Here is a 20858-nt window from a genome sequence, read left to right as displayed (position 1 = left end):
AACTTAAATTGTCCTATGATTCTATGAAATGTTGAAAAATAACTGTGAGGTCTGGACTATCCTGGAGTTCAAAAGTACAAGGAAGTTTGACTAGAAGTGAGGCAGGAAGCAGGACTACCAGAATTTTCCTGGAAAGAAGAGTGAAGAAGCTTGACTACAACTAGCATGGAGCGGGAGGTATTCCCTGTTTCTGACTGTAGTCACATTGGTCATGCAGCTGTTGGTAAGTCATATAACTTACCACCTGAGAGCTGAACATTTACTGCTTCATCTCCATCAGCTGGAGCTAGTGCCTCTGTCCTGTTGGAAATCAGATTTTAAAAGTCTCTTTTATAAGAGCAGATGTGTTCATGAGCTTCTCAAAGCACTATTGATTAACAACTCAGAAGACTGAAATCTGAAGGTTAAAAGCGAATTTTTGGCATAAAAATTTCCCGGTGAACCAGACAGAATAAAACTTCATTCTGGAGGGTAGTAGCTATTTTTCTAGAAGATTCTTCTGCAATTTGGAGGGACATAGATAGAATTTGCCTACTAATTGGATAAAGATTCAAAACTACTGAAATTTTTATCTGGTTACTTTTAGGTTTGTTTGTTTCCCACGGGGCCGTGCGTCGCTTGGAGACTGTCCAAATTCTTTTCTTAAAAGCTTTTCTAGGCTATTGGCTTAGGATATGGGCAAAAGACTGAAGACCTTTCAGAACATATTCTTTTCTGCTTCTTTCTAACACACTGTGCACTCCCCATTTCACAGTGGGGGAGAGGCCAAGGGATAGATGTTTGAGATGGCAATCTTGCAGATGACCACAGAAGATGCCATTTCCTTATGTTAAAACCTATTATATGAAAATTCTGTAACTGAAACGACACTGAGCTTCTGTTATAGTCTCACAGTTTTAAAGAGGAGTCATAAAATGTCAGGATGTCCAGAGCTACAGATACATGTAAAAGGAAATTATTAATGTTTTGACATTATCAACATGCCAATACTATCCTAGTAATGCAATGCCATATACTCGTTCAGTGGAATCTCAGTAGGTTTATTTACACACACACACAAAAAGAGTATTATGCATGTATAGGTCATTTCCCAGTAAGAATATTTAAAAACATTTATTACAAAAATTTACTTACCCAAATACCCAAAATACTGGGAGATAACAAATTCCAACACATAAGGCTGGCTACTCTAAGTTGCTAGAGCAGAAACTGGGATAGGAAGACCTGTCCCTAGTATGCCACTGATTTCCTTAGTGAGCAGGGACAACCTACAAAACCTGTCCCTGCTTTTATTCCTTATCTCCAGAACACTTTATGCACACAATACATGGCCAGGGAATTTAGGTCATACAAAGGGAGTAATTTAGCCCTCCAGCTATATAAATATCTAATATCTTAATATATTTGGCCAGATTCAGAAGAGATGCTGCTTTACCTTTCCCAGATGGTAAAAATAGAAATAGTTAGGCATTAATTTGCTGCACAGGGTGTTAGCCTGGCATATGACTTCAAGCATATCAGCAAATACATATTGTGGGAGCAGCAACTAAGTTGAGCGATGTTCAGTTTAACATTACCTTTTCCGTATAATAATGATGTGAAGAATAGTCTTCCAGCATTTTTCTTTATTGGTTCAAGTAATTAAGTGAAATATTGTGTGGCATGCACTGAAGTATGCAGAAATTAGGACGCAACTGCCAATCTGTGCTAATTATTTTTTTTACAGTTGTTTTTATCAAATTTGTGCTGATTTCTTGGGGTCTGTATTTTATGATTATTCTTGTGACTAAACAACATTGGGATGATGCTGAGGCTGAGATAATGCTAGACTCTTCTACCCAACAGTCACTAACAAATTAAATTCACCATAGGTCTATCTATTACGTGGTTTTACATAACATCCTGAGAATCTTCTACTGCAAGTTGCATCTATGCTGAGGCATTTCTTTTGGCACATTTACCTGAGCTGAGCTTAAATCCTAACTGGTCTTTCATGCAGACGGGTGACTCAACTCAGCATTTTTGTTGAAGAAAAAGGAAATCCAGTGCCTTTCTGACACACAGAAATGTGCCACCTTGGTGTTCGACTACGTAATCCTTTTGTCTGGAAAGAAGAGCCCAAGTGTATTTCAGAAAGATCATATTTTTCATTTGGCTTATGGAAGACTTATAAACTACGACTCCTAACTGTGATTCCCAAACACAAAACAAAGTCAAAGGTTACAGCATATGTTTTTGTTTCAGCTTCTCCAAATTACTTGCAAATGTATTCAAACACAATATGAGGAGATACTTTATTTTATTGAAAATAACAGACTACAGGGTGCTGCAAAAAAGGCTGAGGTACCTCAAGCATAAACATGGAAAGAATACATTGGTTTAGAAACCCATAAATCCTTATTTGAATCTGCCAACCTGAAAGCCAAGTAAAGCCCGAAAAAACTATTTTTCCTAAATGCTATGTCTGATTAAGCCATACTATTAAATGACAGCTGAACTTTAACATTAATATGATATTATTTAAATAACTGCATGATTTTTTTTACACTAAAATGATGAATGATTTTTGGACAGCTCAATTGACATAAAGCAAGAAACCCCTTTAATGAGATTTGACAAAATGGAGACATATGCAGAATATTCGTTACAGCTGATGTCGCAGAGCCCTTCCTTGGGAGACTTGGGCTTGGTTGTGTCTTTTCTTTCGTTCATTTTTTTTATAGTTTATTTTGATTGTCTACAGGCACTGAACCATTCCTTTCAATTGCCACTTCCTTTCTCCATGGATTTTGAATTTAGCTTGTGTCATTTACATATTACTCTTAATCAGAGAATTTTGTATGTTACAGCTTGGAGTTGGAATTGTAAGAAATCTGTGGAATGAAGGCATGAGGCTCAGTCATTTTAACCTTTGTCAACTGGGTATACAATGAACTAACAAAGATCTTTTTCTGGGGAGACTTATGAAGAGATGAAGCTGGCACTAAAGAACAACTTATTAAATGCTGGTATTGATATTTTCCAAGGCAAGTGACAAATCAATAACTCTGCTAAAACTTTCTCTTCTTTTTTTCTTTATTTTTTAATAAGCAAATGCATTAAGCAAATATGCAACATAAAAGGCCATGGCAAGGGTAACTTCATACTGAACACTTCAGAGGATGCTCTAAATTCCTTTAAAACCATGTTTTCATAGCACCCAGCACCACCTATTAGAGGGATGCTTTTCTTCTTCAGGAAGCTGAACATATACAGAAATACGGACATCACAGAGAAGATCAGGTGCTGTTTCACTGGGTAAAGAACACATATCCCGAGATGCCCCTAATTAAAAAAATCTGTCTGGGAAGGTACCAATGCAAATTTAAGGTGACTAGTAATCACTGGATAACTCCCCCCCTGTAGTCCCACATAGATTTTTAGGATGTTGCAAATTTTGCCTTTCTGTATCACCTCACTTTGATCCTAGGGCCAATTTTCATAACATTGAAAGCATGGAAGAAACATGCTAAAACCACAAGGTTTGATAATGTGTCTGCCCCATCTATTCAGACAGAAATGATCACCTTAACCTTTTCTCAGTGTGTAAATTTATGCTGCTCCAAAACATTTACAAGCTTTCTCACATAAAATCTAACAGGTAAAAAACTCTGAAAACACCGAAATCACTCAAGAATAAGGAACACAGGAAATCATCATCAAAAAGCTTAGTTTTAGAACACACATACAAAGAAAACCCAAATACAAAGAAACCAAGATGAGAAATGATTGAGCAAGGGGTAATCCCTCAGGCTACAGAAAACTCTTTCCATAGCTGTGATAAAGCCTCCTATCTAACCATGCCTGCTTTACTACCAGCATCCATTCAAAGACATTCTACAGAGCAGCCTGTGTAAAAAACAGTCAGGTACGTAAGCAAAATGCTGAGGCTGAATTAAAATAAAGGCACGGCGGGAGAGAGGAAAAAAAAAGGAAGAACAGAAATGTCCCTACCTTGGCCTTACCTTCGCAACATTCCCGTCAAAATCCTGGAACTCTTCCCCAGGTTTGCATCTGTTTCTCTAAGCTGGGGAGAAAAGAGTCCCATTAAAGGCAAAAGGCACGTGTACTCCATTCTGTACAAAGCACAGATATTTCTACTGTCATTTGAGTCAATCAGCTTCAGTTTTAGCCCACAACAAACTCTTGTGTAAGAAAGCCACTAAAGCTCTGAAATTTAAAAATGTTTTGTCTGGTTTTCACTTACGTAAAGATGAAACCCATGGAGGATAAGACATTGAGGCAACAAAGATGAACCAGGATAAAGAACAAAAGCTTTACAAATAAAGGGTTGCAGGTAGAAGCTATATAAATTGGTATCCATAAATCCCATTGATGTGTGTATGTGTATTGGTTATGTATATTAGTGAGGGTGTCAAGCGATGAAGAGACAGCCATGTGCTGTGTTCCTGATGCTTTATGAAAAGAAAAACAAGCATATCTTTCTTCCACTGTTTTTCAAAGACAGTAGTTTAAAGAAAAAGCAAAAATACAAAACAGTGTCCTTTTACCAATTCTATGTAAAAGAAATATGCCTACACTGTCCCTTAAATACAAAACTGGTACTGACCTTACAGCAGCCACTACTGGGATGGATGCACAAATACTTTTTGAACAGTATATAGTATGTACGTAAGGCACAGCTGTATAATATATATTTTTGCACATAAGGATCACTCACTCACTGAAAATAGCATTTGTGTAGTTTATTAGGACACAGAAAACTTACATTTACAGCTAAACTTAATTAGCTGACTTGTTCTACAGCTCTCAAGAATCTTGCAAAATAGGTAAAAGCACAACTGAATAAAAAATGAAATTGGGGAGATGAAAAGTTTTGAAGCAATGAACTTCATATTAAAAAAGAGCAATTACTTGTATTGCTTTTTAAAAGGGATTAAAACCTTCCCTCTATTTTTGTGTTTATTAGTGTCCCACAAAAGGAAGTCTAGAAATGAGGAAGGGTATAGGAAGAATAGAGTTACTCTCCTGTTGCCTCTTTTGCTACTGGTAGCTAAAGGAGAGACATCTTTTGACTTTTTAGAGATCTTGGAACCAGTGGGACATCAAAATCAACTGTAAATGATAATGTAATGATTGTCAGTTATGAAATAGCAAGGACCACTGTTTCTAACAAGCCCCAAAACACAGCTGTGTGTACATACATAAAAACATTCTTCTCCTTATGAAAGCTGAATATTTACCTCTTCATTATCAAATCAGACCGAAAGGATTACCTGACTCATTGACTTCTTACTAAAGAAACTTTGTTGCAGAAGACAAAATGCATCCTGTGTTATAAATCCATCAAAACAGTAACACTGCCAAGAAAAGTGGCAGTCTTCCAATAACAAATCACCTTCACCATAACAAACCACTATTATATCTTGAATATATGCATAGCAGCAATGTTAAAACCAGTTTCTACTCTGGAGCCCAATACTGTAAATATTTGCCATCAGATTTAATGTTTATTACTGAAATCAGTAGTTGCAATCAATAACACATAACCTTCTTGCATAATTTCCTCCTTGTTCTTATAAAAGGTATTTAGGAAATACCAGGTAGAAGCTGGGACTGGATAATAGCAACCAAGACTTGCTCTTAGCAATACCACATTCAGTGGGAAGGCTTGCACTGACTCTCAGGTCTCTCTTGTTATGTGCTATGATGGAACAAAGATGAGCATTATATTCCAGGGAGGCCATTCCCTCATTTTTTCCTGATTCATCTGGACAATTCAAGCTCCAGAAAAGCAGTTTAGCCCACTTTGACACAAGTAACAGACGAAAAAAAGTCACAATAATTTTTAAAAGGCTCATTAAAAAGCCAAGTTCTTATCTATGCTAGAAGGGAATCTGAAGTACAAATGTATGCTTTACATTGGTCTTTTATTATTCATAAAGATGCATTTAACACTTGGGGCTTCTCCTCCCTTTTCACAGAAAAGTAGATCTCTCCTTTTTACCATTATATGTTTGATCCTAACTTTCCTCTCTTGCTGCAGGATTCTACCTGACAGCTAGAATCTGTACTGATAGTTAGGAAGGGGAAGCTGAATCTTAGAGGTTTGACAAACTCCTCTAAGCAAGACAACCTCATATTTTTATGGTAATAAAAACCCCACAAAATAAGCGGAAGAAATGTTAAAAAAGAAACAAACACGTACACACATAGTTGGAAGATCTCTAGCTACCTCCCAAGAGAACACTAAAAAAACACCTTTTCTTCCTGCACTGGCAGAAAAAACAACATGAAGAGTTTCAAACTGTAAGTTTGCTTTTATTTAAAGCTGAAATATCTGATTGTAGCTCTTCCATCATTTCTTTACCAATACCAGCGCACCGCAGAAGGCAAAGAAGAGGTGGCATGCAAACCTGTCAAACGGCATACGATGGCACTTCCCTGTTTCACAGAACTGCTGTGGTGAAAACATTCTGAAATATGCTTTGATATTAGCAATGGCAAATCTACATGGTGTTTAAGAAAGCTTTTAAAAATAGTATTAAGAATAATAATGAGAAAGCAAGGAAGAAGAACAAGATGCTGACGTTGATATCTTGTCTGCCTTAGACACATTTTAATTTGAGGTTTTCCTAAAAAATGTTGCAGCTTTTAGAGCCCTGTATAGTCCAGTTAACCTATCTGACTTGTACCAGAGCTTTTATCCCTCCTCTTTGGCTAAAAAAAAAAAAAAAAAAAAGTTCTACTCTACAGACAGGAAAACTCATATATGTAAATTTAACTGAACTATAGACATACTAACTAATTTAAATTTTGCTCATAAGAAAATCTTCCTAATTTTCACAACATTGAACTGCTAAGAACTGACCATCATACTCAAACTGACATTTGACTTTCAGAAGACAAGTTTGTTCCCTGGTCGATAAGATAATAATGCCATGTATTCAGTGTAAAGCTATTACGCGTTGATAGAGCACCCGCTGTCCTGGTCTTTAGAAAATCTCCAGATAATGGAAGACTTGCCAAGATATCCAAGATCATCCCTGACTGTACATCTGCGTATATAGACAGCTGGGACAGGTCCACTCCTGTGGCTCCACTGGAGAAATTTTCTGAATTCTCTAAACAAACTATTTTAAGTGGCATATGATAAAACCTTCAAATTTGAGATCTTCCATTTATGACAAGAAGTCTTTCACTGCAGTGTGGTGGGATACACTTTCCTAGAATACCCTTATTTTTAATCTTGCTCCTTGCAGCTTACAGGTTTTGCCACCAAAGAAATTTGCTCTTCAGGTGGAAAGCACAGAAAAGGAAAAGTTATGCAACAAACCATGTGTACACAGAGTCATCAGAACTACACTCCCTCTTTCTCTTTCCCGAGGATTTCTAGGATCAGCAGAAAGGGATACAGGGTATTCATCTCCACTGCCTAGGTTTTTCTTGTCCAGCTAGAAGCAGAAAAGCATCTCAGACTCAGCAGTCACTAGGGATGTGAGGGGTGGAGGTGAAATAAGACACGAAGTTGCCCGAAAAACACTTGGTAAAGCCCACATTCTTAGTTACATTTAATGACTTCGCTATGCTTAATGTTTTAAAGTAGCTAATGTCCAGGACTTCAGAAAGCAACTGGTACAGCTAACAGAAAATGCCTCATTAAAGCTGTCATATGCGGCTTTGCCAAATCAAAGCTATCAAAGTAAAGAAAACCCCTGGGACAGGGAAAGGAGTTTTCTAAAGTGGCATTGGTCAGCTAGAGACCTGTTGGAGGACTTCGCTTTGGGAAAATTGGACACTCAGGAAAGTATCCGATCAACGTGTCATGGACAGAAAGTCACAGGTGCAGTCACTCCTGGTTCTGTGAGCAGAACCAGGGAGGCAAATGTCTTAGACTGAAGTTCAGAGAAGTTGTATGCATTGGATGGGATGGGCTTCTGGGTGTCTTCATTAACGCTATGGAGTAAAGATGATCCCTATGGAGGCAACATAAGGCAAAAATGACACAGATATGTTATCTTGACTGCCGTGGCAGAGCAGCAGAGTAAGAAACCACTACCTGTTCTTTCACACAGAATTGCCTAAGGAGGCAACTATTAGCATTTGCAGCTACAAGGTTGATCAATTATTAGAAGCTAAATCATGATACTGAAATTTGTTTCATAGAAAGTCCAATAAGTCATTGCTATGGACACTATAACAAATACTTCAAAGGACAGAAAACTGACTTATCTGCGATGTTAGTGACAGACAGCTTGCTTTCAACAGCAGGTTTGGTGACTTCAGTGTGACTCCCTGTAGGAAAGGCTTTGCAGGATTGGGGCCATATATGATACTTTCTAAGTGGCTTGCTGCAGATGGTGATTACATCTCACGATAGCAGCTGATTGATACAAAACTAATCAATATGCTGGATTATTTCTGCATGCACTGAGAACTTGCCCAAAGCAAATAAAATCTGAGACCAGCAATTACTTATTATCAAACTTACCCTTTCCCGAGCACGCTGGATCTTCTCTCTGTCATGGCTGAGGTTTTCCAGCATCTCCTGTCCAATCTGCTCTGCATTAAAAAATCAAAATGTAAATCATGAAAAATATAGCTTGTGACTGTAAGGCCTCAAAATGCCAGGTTAGATTGTAACAAGGGCATTTAATACATGTGGTAGCCTAATCACTCCTCCTAACTGCAAAGAGGAAGACATCATTATTCTAAATTTTAAGTTTTTCAACCAACGTAAAACTGAAGAATCACAGAATCACCTGTATGATCATCAAGTCCAACCATCAACCCAATACCACCATGCCCATTAAACCATATCCCGCAATGCCACGTCCACACGTTCCTTGAACACCTCCAGGGATGGTGACTCCACCACCTCCCTGGGCAGCCTGTTCCAATGCTTCACCACTCTCTCAGTAAAGAAATTTTTCCTAATATCCAGTCTAAACCTCCCCTGGTGCAACTTGAGGCCATTTCCTCTAGTCCTATCACTCGTCACTTGGGAGAAGAGACCAACACCCACCTCATTACAACCCCCTTTCAGGTAGTTGTAGAGAGCGATAAGGTCTCCCCTCAGCCTCCTCTTCTCCAGACTGAACAACCCCAGTTCCCTCAGCCGCTCCTCATAAGACTTGTGTTCCAGACCCCTCACCAGCTTCGTTGCCCTTCTCTGGACACACTCCAGCACCTCAATGTCCTTCTTGGAGTGAGGGGCCCAAAGCTGAACGCAGGATTCGAGGTGTGGCCTCACCAGCGCCGAGTACAGGGGCACCATCACCTCCCTACTCCTGCTGGCCATGCTATTTCTGATACAGGCCAGGATGCCGTTGGCCTTCTTGGCCACCTGGGCACACTGCTGGCTCATATTCAGCCGGCTGTCGATCAACACCCCCAGGTCCTTTTCTGCAGGGCAGCTTTCCAGCCACTCGTCCCCAAGCCTGTAGCGTTGTCTGGGGTTGTTGTGGCCAAAGTGTAGAACCCGGCACTTGGCCTTGTTGAACCTCATACAATTGGCCTTGGCCCATCCATCCAGCCTGTCCAGATCCCTCTGCAGAGCCTTCCTACCCTCGAGCAGATCAACACTCCCACCCAACTTGGTGTCGTCTGCAAACTTGCTGAGGGTGCACTCAATCCCCTCATCTAGATCATCAATAAATATATAAGAATGTAAGAATATAAGAAGTAAAAAACCAAATCAGAAGCTGTCCCCCTTCAGTCTCTTGAAGTTGTGTAGGCCCTGGGAACTGACGCTGACCGTTGGGCTGTGAAATAAAGGCAAGAAGACTTTCAGACTTGCTTTAAGTGCTGGGTGTTCATACTTCCCACATGCTCCTTAAGCCCATTCCTTGTCCTAGAAAGGAAGTCAGGAAGCCTTTGCCAAAACACCAGCCATGCTTATACCTCTAAAGACACTGAGAAGTCATATTAGAAGAAAATCGCCCTCTGTGCCTCTCGGCATTTACCACTGATGCTTAAATAAAAGCTCTTTCAGGCTAAGCCCATTTACTGGTGTCTACTTTGCTCCATCATGGACTATTTCTGGCAAGCTTAGAGATACGCTGTAATGGATCGCCCGATGCTTTTAATAGCAGACATATACATTAATCTATTGTCATCACCATTTGTTTACTCAGGGGTTGTTTGCTTCCACAGCATATGCTGAACCAAAGGTTGCAAAATTATAGTGGAGAGGCCTCAAGATATGGTACAAAGACAACATAAGACGCCAAAACTTTACTCTTCAAACAGCTTCAGTCAAACACTCCTCTTACACTGAAATATTAGCAGCAAGTATAGAGAAGAGATTTTAATCTTCAAAGCTCTACAGAAACATTAAGAAACCCTCCCTGTATTTCCCTGAAGGAGAAAAATTAGTTAAATCATTCCCATTTTACAGATGGGGAAACAGACCCAAGCAGCTGAAGCAGCTGTAGCTCGCCTCAGGACACACAGCACGTGTGAGACAAACAGCATTTCTGTGCACGTTCATTTAGGCTACTTACCTAGCCTGCCAGAGATACACACCAAAACTGAGAAAAAACTACAAAACATCTTCTTTTTTCCATAAACAACAAAAATCATGTCTCGCTTTTCTTTTGGTGCATGAGTGGTATCATTATTCGAGAAACCTCAAGAACATTAATCATTAAAAATTCACCGATACGTTAGTAGAGCAAACATGACTATTCTTATTTTTTTTAATAGATACAGTCCATTTTCAGGAAACAATGCAAAGTAGAATCACCCCAAACTTTAAAAATTTGAGACAAGCAATTTTTTTTCTAAATCCATTTAACACAAGGTACACACTCTGCCAGATAAAGTTTAAGGAAATTCATTACATATATATTTCTCTATCCGTTGCCAAGTACAGTACAAGTAAGATAAATATTTCCTCAGATATCTGACCACAAATTGACATCCTCATTATGCTATCTTGTCCCTCTTGGCTTGCTGCTCTTAACTTTTAGCTGTATATACAATGCCTCCCAAAGGTGAAATGTGGTAAGATATGTGGTTATTGAGTTAAAAAAGCTGTAAGGTGCAGTACAGCTATACAAATGGTAGCCTAAGAAAGTGATTCAAGAGAGCTTTGCCTATGTTTGCATGTCAAAGGACTTACTGGATGAAACTATACTGAGCTTATTCCTCATCAAAGCACTCAAAATACTGTAATGCACAAACAGATATATGCATTCAATGTAATCTGGAGAAGAAAAACCAAAGCAAAATCCCTTAAAAATAGAGAGGAAAAAAAGTCAACAAATTACTAACCAAGTAGCATGAGGTGGAATGATAACAAATATTTATTGCTAAAAATTATACGTATGTTTGCACAGACATAAAGGAGTGTGAGCAGCAGATTTTCCTTCAAAGGAATAACTATAAAGTAAATGGCTAAAATGGCTTGGTATTTTACAAACAAAGCTTAAAAATATCTTTATAGGAAACATCTCTACTTTTATTACACCAATTTTAAGCAAGTTACTGTGGGGTTTTTTTTCATCTTCTTCCTGTCACTGGCAAGTTCACACTCCTAGCTTTTTATAATGATTGAGTTTATTTTCCAACCATCAGTGTGACAGCAGCATCAACTGTAAGTGAGGGTAAAACACCATCACTTTGACGAATAGTGTATTTTCCTCTCATTGTCGATGACTGAAGACATCAATAAATAAGGAAGGAGAGCATGTCAGCCAGAATATCACAGAATGAATTGTTGATATGACACTTAGGGATTAAACCTTCATCCATGAAGTTCAACCTAGCAGAGGGGTCTGAGAACTGAGATAGTTGCGTTTCTTTCCAGCAGCCTCTATAGATAAATAATTGGACGGATCATCAATTTTACAGGAGCAGCTTTACTCTACATGCACTTTAGTTGATGATCTTTGGCCTTTTTTGGGCTAAAATAACAACATAAGTTGAACAAAGAGACATAACGGAGGTAACATAATCTCACAATAAGTTTGCAAACATAAATTGACACCTTTATCCACAGATCCTCTTCATTTCCTTGTTCTACTCAGAAAATTCACTGATGACAGTGAAACTTGATTTTTAGTTGGAAGGTCAAGACAGTCAAACAAAAATATTAATAAATAAAGAAAATACACACTTATAAATGATATGAAGACATTTCTCCTCACTTGGTTTGCAACTGAAGGTGCCTGGGACTGGAAAAAAGGTAACGTTAGCCCACAATACAACTAATTACAAGCTTGAGATCATTGCTATCTGCTTGCTATAATTTTTCAAGTTTCCCCATGACTCTTGACGTTTTCCTGCCAGTTAAAACCTTCACCTATGTGGCAGATTCATGCTTTTAGTGCAACAGTGCTGTATAGATCTTTCCAGACTACTTATAATGTAAATCATTGATGATGCTACTACAGTTATGTGAAGAGGTCAGATTTCTAAGATACACTGTAGTGCAGATGCATGAATTAAGACCAGTACACAAACCGAAGGGTGTTGCGTGTTGCCAGTAATGGTGTTATTTCCACAGAATCTTAACAACCTCAATTATTTGGGGATTATCCCATCCTTTTAGTCCGTATGTACAGACAACGTTTAGTACAGTGCAGTCGCAAGCCCTACAAAAGACTGCATGGTGCTGCCTCTTCTAACTGAAATTCCCAAAGAGATGCATAAAATTGTGTTCTAAAATTACAGCTAAACTATGAGAAGCAGGAGGGTGAATGCATTTACATCATTATTATCTATTTACTGACAGAGGGCAGGAATATTCCATACAGCAATTATCTCGGTCTTAAACAATGCTGTGATGAACAGAAAAAATAATTCTGAAAAAGTACCTAACTTAATATTAACAACCATCAGCCTTAAAGGGTGAATGCGAAAATTCACAACTCTAAATGTATTCCGCCTTAAAGGTGTTTGAACAAGGTATGGGAAATCAGCCTCCAGTGCTGAACACTTTAATAATGCTATGTTGTGGGTCCAACAAAAATGGTGCCTGGTTCTATGAGACTGTATTACACAAAAAAATTACAACATTTCTTATCTTAAAACACTGAACTTACTTAGAAGAATGAAGACGCATTCCCCAACTGAAGAAAAAACAAAACCCCCCAAAAAACCAACAAAAGCAAACCCAACTTCCCCCTTCATGTGTGCAAAAATTGGCACATGGTTTTCAACTTTTATACTGAGATAAACCCAAAAGACAATGATCACTTCAAGCAATGCTTTACACTCCTGAATATGCACTTACTTTGGAATTTGCCTGTAACCTATATGCAGTATTTATTTATATGTACAAATCATAGTTATTTAATACATGTTCCACAAAGCTTGATTTCTAATACCTACACACATATCAAGGATGCAAAATAAGTTGTGCTTGACTGGTTTTTCTTTTCCTTTTTTTGCCTCTAGCCATTTAAGAATTTATTTATTTTATCAGCTAAACTGATTTTGAAAGAGGTTTTTCTAATCACTCAAGTCAATAATACTTTTTTCCTTAAGACTGACTAATATATTTACTCAAGAGACAGGAATGACACAGAATGAGCCTCTCCAGACTTTTGGATAAACAAACATGTATTTTTATAAAGTTTGAAGACAGAGTCCTAATTTTTCTTTTAATATGAAAAATAAAATAATCCAACATGGTTTATACAGCACTTTTCCTCTCCAAGTGTACCCTCTGTGTGTGCATATATAAATAAATTTCATAAGAGGCAGCAGATATTCTGATATAGTTTAAAATGTTAAAAAAAGCTTAAAAACAACCAAATCATGGAGACGATGCCTGGAAGTATGATTTGCTCAATCTCATCATACGTACAACGCATGCATCTGAGCTATGTAATTAGAGGTGGGAAAAGACAAACTAATTTACACTGGGAAAAGCAGAAGATTGTGTTAAATATCAAGACGGCTGATCTACAGAATCATGAAATAAACCCAAAAAACCACTGCGTATTGTGAGAGAAGGAATCAGAGTAGGAATGGAGAACACTTCCACCCCAAGATCCTCAGCCTTGCCTAGTGAATACTGCCATTTGGGGAGCACAATTCTGTGTTGTCTTTGCACAAAGACCTCTCATGCTCTGAAGATGTAGCAAAATCTTATGGAAGATTTTTGAAGAAGAACTGTGCTGACACAGGCAGAAACTCAGTAAACGTATTCAAGGCTGGGACACTTTTTTTCCAAGAGCCACTCAATTTTGGACAGGTTAAAAGTTTAGATTTTAGAAGACTAAAAGAGATAAATCATCAACAGCAGTTACTGGAAAAAAATGCTACAAAGCATTAAATGCTAGCTGTTCACAGGTGACAGCAAGTAGATTTACAAACTTGGAAAATAGATGTTGCAGGAGTTAGAAGAATTCAGGGTTGAGTCAAATGCTTTATGCTTCTGACAGCAGAAAGTTAACAAAGAAAGTGATGACATATCTTCCAGTGTAGGGACACAGGTAAAAGTCCTATAAATTTTCAAGTTCACAGTTGATATATATTTACATTGAACAGCCAATATAATTAGAGACTGAAGGATTTAGATCATTAAAGTTATTAAACGACAAGTACCGGTTAATACAGATAAATGAAGGATAATATAATGGCTATAAGCCAATGGAGAGACAATTTGCAGAGCATTAATAGAACAGTGAACCATGAGAGCTGCTGCTCAAATGCCTCAAGAATTTGCAACAGAGAAGTTAACCTGCATGCTGTTAAGTGGTCACTTAACACAATAAAATAAAAATTAGCTACATGTTGTAGGGACTAGTAGACTTCTTCAGCAAATATTGAACCAGTAGAGAGTACTGACAGTCAACAGCATACACTGAAGACATCCAACACTTCCAGAACTGTCAGAAGTTCAGTTGCAAGAGAGGATACAAGAAGTTGCCCAGTGTTACTGTGAAAGCAAAAACCACCTAAAAATACCTCCCAATCCTCCAAAGTCCAAGATGCCTAGCAAACTTAAAATACAAACATTTTTCAAATGAAAAAGGTCCCTATAATCTATAATGGGTGTTCATGAAATTATTTTCATTGGCCAACAGCAAAAGGGGTCTGTTGATCCCAAGGTCAGGGAAACCAGAAAGAAAAACATATGGAACACCTAATCAGAATTCAGGCTTTGTGCTTTGCTTAAAATAAAGAAGAAAAGATATTTGAGGAAGATGCCACATGCCTTTAAGAACAAACTAGGAGCATTTCATAACCGACACCTCCCATGGTCCAGGCCTATTCTGTCCTTCCCCAGGAAAAAAAAGGCAGATGAATGAGAAGAAAATAGGAGAAAGAAAGGAGAAGGACGATGTATGACAGACCTAGTAACTTCACCTCTAGTAGCCTTTTCTTTTTCTAAGGTTTCATACCTTTTCTGAAGTCCTAACTCACATCAATCTGCTGGTATAAAGCTACTCATTTCTCACTAACTGATGTATTTTTTTCTGTTTACTCCCATCACCCATCTATCTGAGCTGCCTCACTAACATCCTCACAGCAACATTCACAGGAGGTGGCAGACTTTGATTCTCCCGAGCACTCATCTACATTGAAGTCCATTGTTCTAGCCATGCGCCAGCTCGGCAATGCTCATCCGCTCCCAATTCCTCCCTTCGCATCTTTCTTCCCCCACCCTTCCTTCAAAAATGTTCTAAGGCAAAAGAAATCCTTGCTTAGTGCATCAGTAAGTAAGCAACTTGCTACCCGTTTCAATCACTTATGTAAGTGAAGTTGGGAACCAACCCTTAGTATCTTCTTTTCCTACTACTTAAAGTGCTGTCAGGATGGAAGAAGTCCCTGCTCGCTCTGAGCTGTGGTACAGGGAACGGATGCTGCTTCATTACAGTACTGCCAATCCTGAACTTTTCTGAAAGCGATTTAGCAGGGAGAGCATTAAAAATCCTGATTGCATCTAAATTAAGTTGCAGAACCATACCCTCTAAAACTTGATCCACAAACCATTACTTAATTAAACCTACAACTCCAAAAAGCACTGAGATGACACAACAGTGATCTTTGGTCTGTCTAACTAAGGCTGGATTCATAGTCATAATTTAATCAAAAACACTCCACCATCTACCAAGTTTGCTATAAACTCAAAGCAGTGTAAATAATTATTTTGGACCCTGCAGTACTGGTTATTTCAAAGACTTAAAATGTGTAGGCAGAGAGTTGGCAACTTCGCCTCCTGCATTCAGCAGCTTGAGGCTTGTAAAGTTGGCCCTACCTCTATAGCTGAGTTACTCTTAAAGCAATAAATGCACTTCAAGACACAGAGCTGAGCACAAAATAGATGAGACAGACTATCAGCCAACCAGCAAACAGAAAACAAAGTCACATTAGATTTTCAAAAGAGCAGAAAATGTTTTGAAATGTTGAAATATGTTTTAAAATTGAAGTGTGGAGCAAGAGAATTTTTCCAAACTTATTTAACCACACAAAACCGCAGCATGTGACATTTAAACAGTACAGAGATGAAGAATAAAGTCTGCTAGTTATACCTTTAAGCACTGGAACAATTTTGTATTTTTTTTTTTTTTAACTGATTCTTCATGACCATTTATGTAAATGGGTCTTGAAGAATAAAACTTATCAATAGGAACAAGGTTCTTCACAGTATCTCAGTTTCTGGACATCAGAAAATCTATGAGAAGAGTATATCCTTCAACTGTTTCAACCTGAGAAGTGGCTCCTTGAAGCAAAAAGCAATGTCAACAAATGAAAACAAAGCCAGAGCCAAATAAAATGACATTTGGGTTTGTTCAGGTTTCTCCCAAATCCTGATATACCCGGTTTATCCTGAATCCACAGACCGATTAGAGAGTCAGGAAAGCTGGCAACACAAGTAAAAAGTCTATGCTTGTTTGATCTTTAATACTTCCACAGAGCTAAGGAGTGTTTTAACCTTTCTTGCACTGTTCAGCAATTCATTTTAAATGTGAATGGAACTATCTCCTGCTGTATTCACATTCATATTTAAACAACAAAAAATAGAAATAAAATAGTGTCCAGACATTAGAAAAATAAAACAAACACAGAGGTTGATTAATAAATAATGCTTAAAATTGTTGACCAAAAAGCGTAGCAGTCTGTGCAAAAATAAAGCATTCTGAAAACAGTATATATATATAAAAATATAAAAACTTTCTTAAACATCGGAAAGCCCACAAAGCAGGTGAACAGCTCAGCAACCTCGAAGCTGGCTTCAGTGCAACTCATTCTTTGAATACGAATTAGCAATGGGTAATCGCAGCATATTTATGAGGCCTTTTGCCTGGTCCTTTTCTCCAGTGAATGCTGTATTATTCATTGCGTGTGCCCTGACCCCAGTGCGCTCCTGTTCTGACAAATCATACTTGATTAAGACAAATCTTTATTAGTTAGCTAGTCAACTTCCCCATTTATCATTTGCAAATCCCATTCTCCTGTTCGGGTACAGTAAAAGTAACTGAAACCATTTTTTCTCCATATAAAATGAAATGCTTGTTACAGACAGTAAGTGCAAACAGAAGCCTAGAAGTCAGTAATAGATGATTAAAAAAAAGGTTTAACAGGTATAAATTACAAACGTGGCAAAACTCTAACACAATAGCTTACTTGAGATAGACTGAGGAAACATTAATTAGCTCATCCTTTCAATGTTACCCATTTTTCCACCAACTAAATCTCTCAAAATCTAAATGCCATATAAAAGAACTGTATTGCAAAGTTGGAGGCTGAAAGTACTGAGGTTTAAAAAAATAATAATAAAGAGATTGCTGAGGAAAGTTGTTGTTCAAGGTTTCCACCAAAAACAAAAAAATCTTTTAAAAGTTGATCTATAAAAGGAGGCAAAATGAATTCAAAAGTATTCACAAAGCTTCAGTTTCCCTTGAAAATGTAATATCTCTCCAAAGAGGTGGCAATTTGGAGAGGGAAAAATCCTTTCAAGAAAATGTTAGTTTATTCACTGGGTAATTTACTACCGTGTGATGTCTAATGCACCCCAGTTTTGCCATGATAGGGGATTTTCTCGCAGAGAAGGATGTTTCTTCTATCAGGACTCTGGAGATCTGAAGCAGCTCCTTGGAGATGGAAGGGCAAGGAGCAGAGGGAAGGGACAGTCCATAGCTTATTGGGCTGGCTGTGGTTCAAGTCCCAGCTCTGCCCCAGAATTTTATTCAGGCCTCTGGAGGGAACTCTAGGAAATGCTCACTTAGCTGTATTTTTAATGGTTGGACTTGATGATCTTAAAGGTCTTTTCCAACCTAAATGATTCTATGATTTGTTTGGTGATGAAGTTTAGTAGTTTGCATATTTTATTACACTTTGAATCTTGGTTTTATACATAATGAAATTTATATCCACAAATTAGAATCTGTGTTCATCTGAAATATACAGTACTTTAAAAACCTGCACCTAAAGGAAAAACATCAACATAACCATCTCTGTGCTGCTTACACTGCACACTTCTTACGGACTCCTGTCTTCCTCCACTTACACCTTCCCATCTCAAGCCATTTTTCCTTTGTTTCCATTTTTATTTTCACCCTGCAGGAGCAATGCAGCTACGGATTTTGCTGCTTTTTCACACACATGAGCTAAGTACTAGTTATTTCCATCTGCAGTGTTGTCTTCAATTACACATGCAGTAATGCTGAGAAAACCACTACCTCAACAAACCCACAGTAACGGAACAGAGGGAAGAAGGAAAAATACCCGATGGCCTGGCAATTCACTGTTATCAGGAGGTATACAAGAAGGAAAGAATCCAGACTGATTTTAAAATCCAGGCTCAGTTGGCAGGGCTATGTATATTTTTAAAAAATAAATTAAAAAAGTCTCTGCTCTTGTCAAACAAAGATAGTTCTTCTGGAAAATGCTGAGATGAAAATAAAGACTTTCCCATAATACATTTTTTTACAGCACTCCTCAGAGCAGAATTATATTTTAAGGATCAAGTTTAGCTCTTCAGACGGTGTTTAAGAGGTAGACTTACATGGGGCCTTCACTGCATGTAGACACAATTTGTTTCTAAGGCATCTCTGCAAGGAAAAATTGTTGCAAAAAGTGATTTTTCCATAAGCGTCTGAGATGACAAGTGTGATTTCTTCTGATGGAGGAACTCAGCAACACTTATCGACGCTTTTGGCTTCTCTACATTAGATTACTGCTACATGGTTTAATTGGGGGCACACCTGGAGACTTCTAAAAACTAACTGCTCCAGAACAGAGCAGCTTACCGCATGGGGCAGCAGTTTTTGTTTGAATTCTCCTGAAGCAGCTGCCTGCAGCGCTCCAAGTGCCATCCCAGCTACTGGACATGGTCTTCGAGTCTCTGTTGATTTGAGTCAGGCTTACCAGAGAGACTGCTCCTCTGTTGGGTGTTACTTGAATTGCAGTCAGCAGAGATACATACACTGGAGGTGCCACGAAGCAGCGCTGACAGCTGAACAGTCTCTGTGAGGATGTCCTAGGTTTGGATCGCATCTCCCCTCTCTCCTGGTCTGCCAACCCTCAGACATGTTAGCGTGCAGGACATGCTGTCAAAGACGTCAGGTGGTCTGCTCTGGGATGTAATTAACAATTTCATAGGCCTTGCTGGCAGGCCACTGTTAACATTTATTTGTGTGAATGTTCCGTATGCTGCAGAGAACAGATTAAGTATGTTTTTCTTTGCTGAATCTTATTTCTACATTTCTAGAGGACCAACAGGAGCAAAACAGTATGCCCAGTAGCCTCTAGCCCGACACAGTAAAGAAACAAGTATCTGGATTTTCTGTTGTGCTCAAAGATCAAGAACAGAGGGAGGGCAAGGTCAGAACTGGGAACGGACCCCGGGCTGCTGGGTTCTGTATTTGAAATGAAAGGCATGCCACCTATGGGCAGGCACCATCCAGCCGACCATCCTCACTGACGTTACATACCTGTGCCCATAGCCATTTCCACATTTTATTGCTGTTTTGGACACCAGTAAAAAAATAGATAAATTGATCTTTCTGAAATTTCTTCAAGCAGTCTTTACCGTTGCAAGATAGGGATTGGAGAGACCACAATTTTATTACTGGCTCAGCCACTACTGTACACCTGGTACATATTTGTGCCTGTTTCCCTGTTCCTAAAATGGGTGTGAAGGAATCCACATTGGCAGAACACAATATCTATCATTAAAAGGATTGTATTCCTATGGAAGGCATTCAAATACTGCACTTAGCTTCTTACATATTCATTTGCATTAAAAGTACTAGTATGAATATAATTTTCATTGAAAAAACAATATTAGAAATTATTTTTAAAATGAAATCTGAAGTGGCACACTCTCCTCAACTACAGGACTTTATGTTTAAACTCATAAGGGATTTCCAAATTTTTTGAGCACCAAAATATAATTATTCCACAATCTACTGAATTCGTAAATTACTGCAGGATGACATTTTAATGCAAACACCCAGTTTACAAACATAACTTTGCTGGAAATTCTCAAGAAGTGTTAAACCGATGTCAGTGTCTCAGTAATTTCGCAGTTTAAAAACAGTTAGAAATGTAATGACTACACTGCACTTGATTAAAGCATTTACAGCTCTAATCAAAAACTGACAGCGAGATCAAAGATGTTAACTTAAATCTCTCTTCTAATTATGTTTAAAATGCCACACCTCAGGCCTGTCTCTCCTCTTCCTTTTCAAACCAAATTCTGCTTAAGAAAGATCTAACACTTCTTAACAGTTCATTATCCAATAAAACTATTCAAAGCTTAAAAGCAATCTACACAATTAGTCAGGACCTCAGGGAGTCCACCGGTAGTCTTTATTACAGGGCTTCATATTAAAACACCTTAATTATATTTGTCAAATGGATTTCATTAAAACCCATCGTCACTTTAATTTTCA

General features: G+C 38.2%; 1 protein-coding gene across 5 annotated transcripts in view; it reads right to left on the bottom strand.

Annotated features, from left to right (window-relative positions):
- VTI1A (vesicle transport through interaction with t-SNAREs 1A) overlaps window positions 1–20858 on the bottom strand; it is a 275458-nt gene that overhangs the window by 98462 nt on the left and 156138 nt on the right. For 3 of the 5 annotated variants that reach the window (XM_059821206.1, XM_059821207.1, XM_059821210.1), the window contains 2 exons: window positions 8492–8562; window positions 4005–4066 (listed from right to left, as the gene is read on the bottom strand). In XM_059821206.1, the coding sequence (XP_059677189.1) occupies window positions 4005–4066; window positions 8492–8562 (133 nt within the window). Of the gene's footprint in view, window positions 1–3993; window positions 4067–8491; window positions 8563–20858 lie in introns of all 5 variants that reach the window. The other 2 variants (XM_059821209.1, XM_059821211.1) reach the window with 1 other exon arrangement.

This window comes from Gavia stellata, chromosome 9 (genome assembly GCF_030936135.1).
Source record: "Gavia stellata isolate bGavSte3 chromosome 9, bGavSte3.hap2, whole genome shotgun sequence".
In the NCBI taxonomy this organism is placed as follows: Eukaryota; Metazoa; Chordata; class Aves; order Gaviiformes; family Gaviidae; genus Gavia; species Gavia stellata.
Note: the sequence above shows the minus strand (reverse complement) of the source record. Positions and strands in the feature narration are given on the sequence as shown.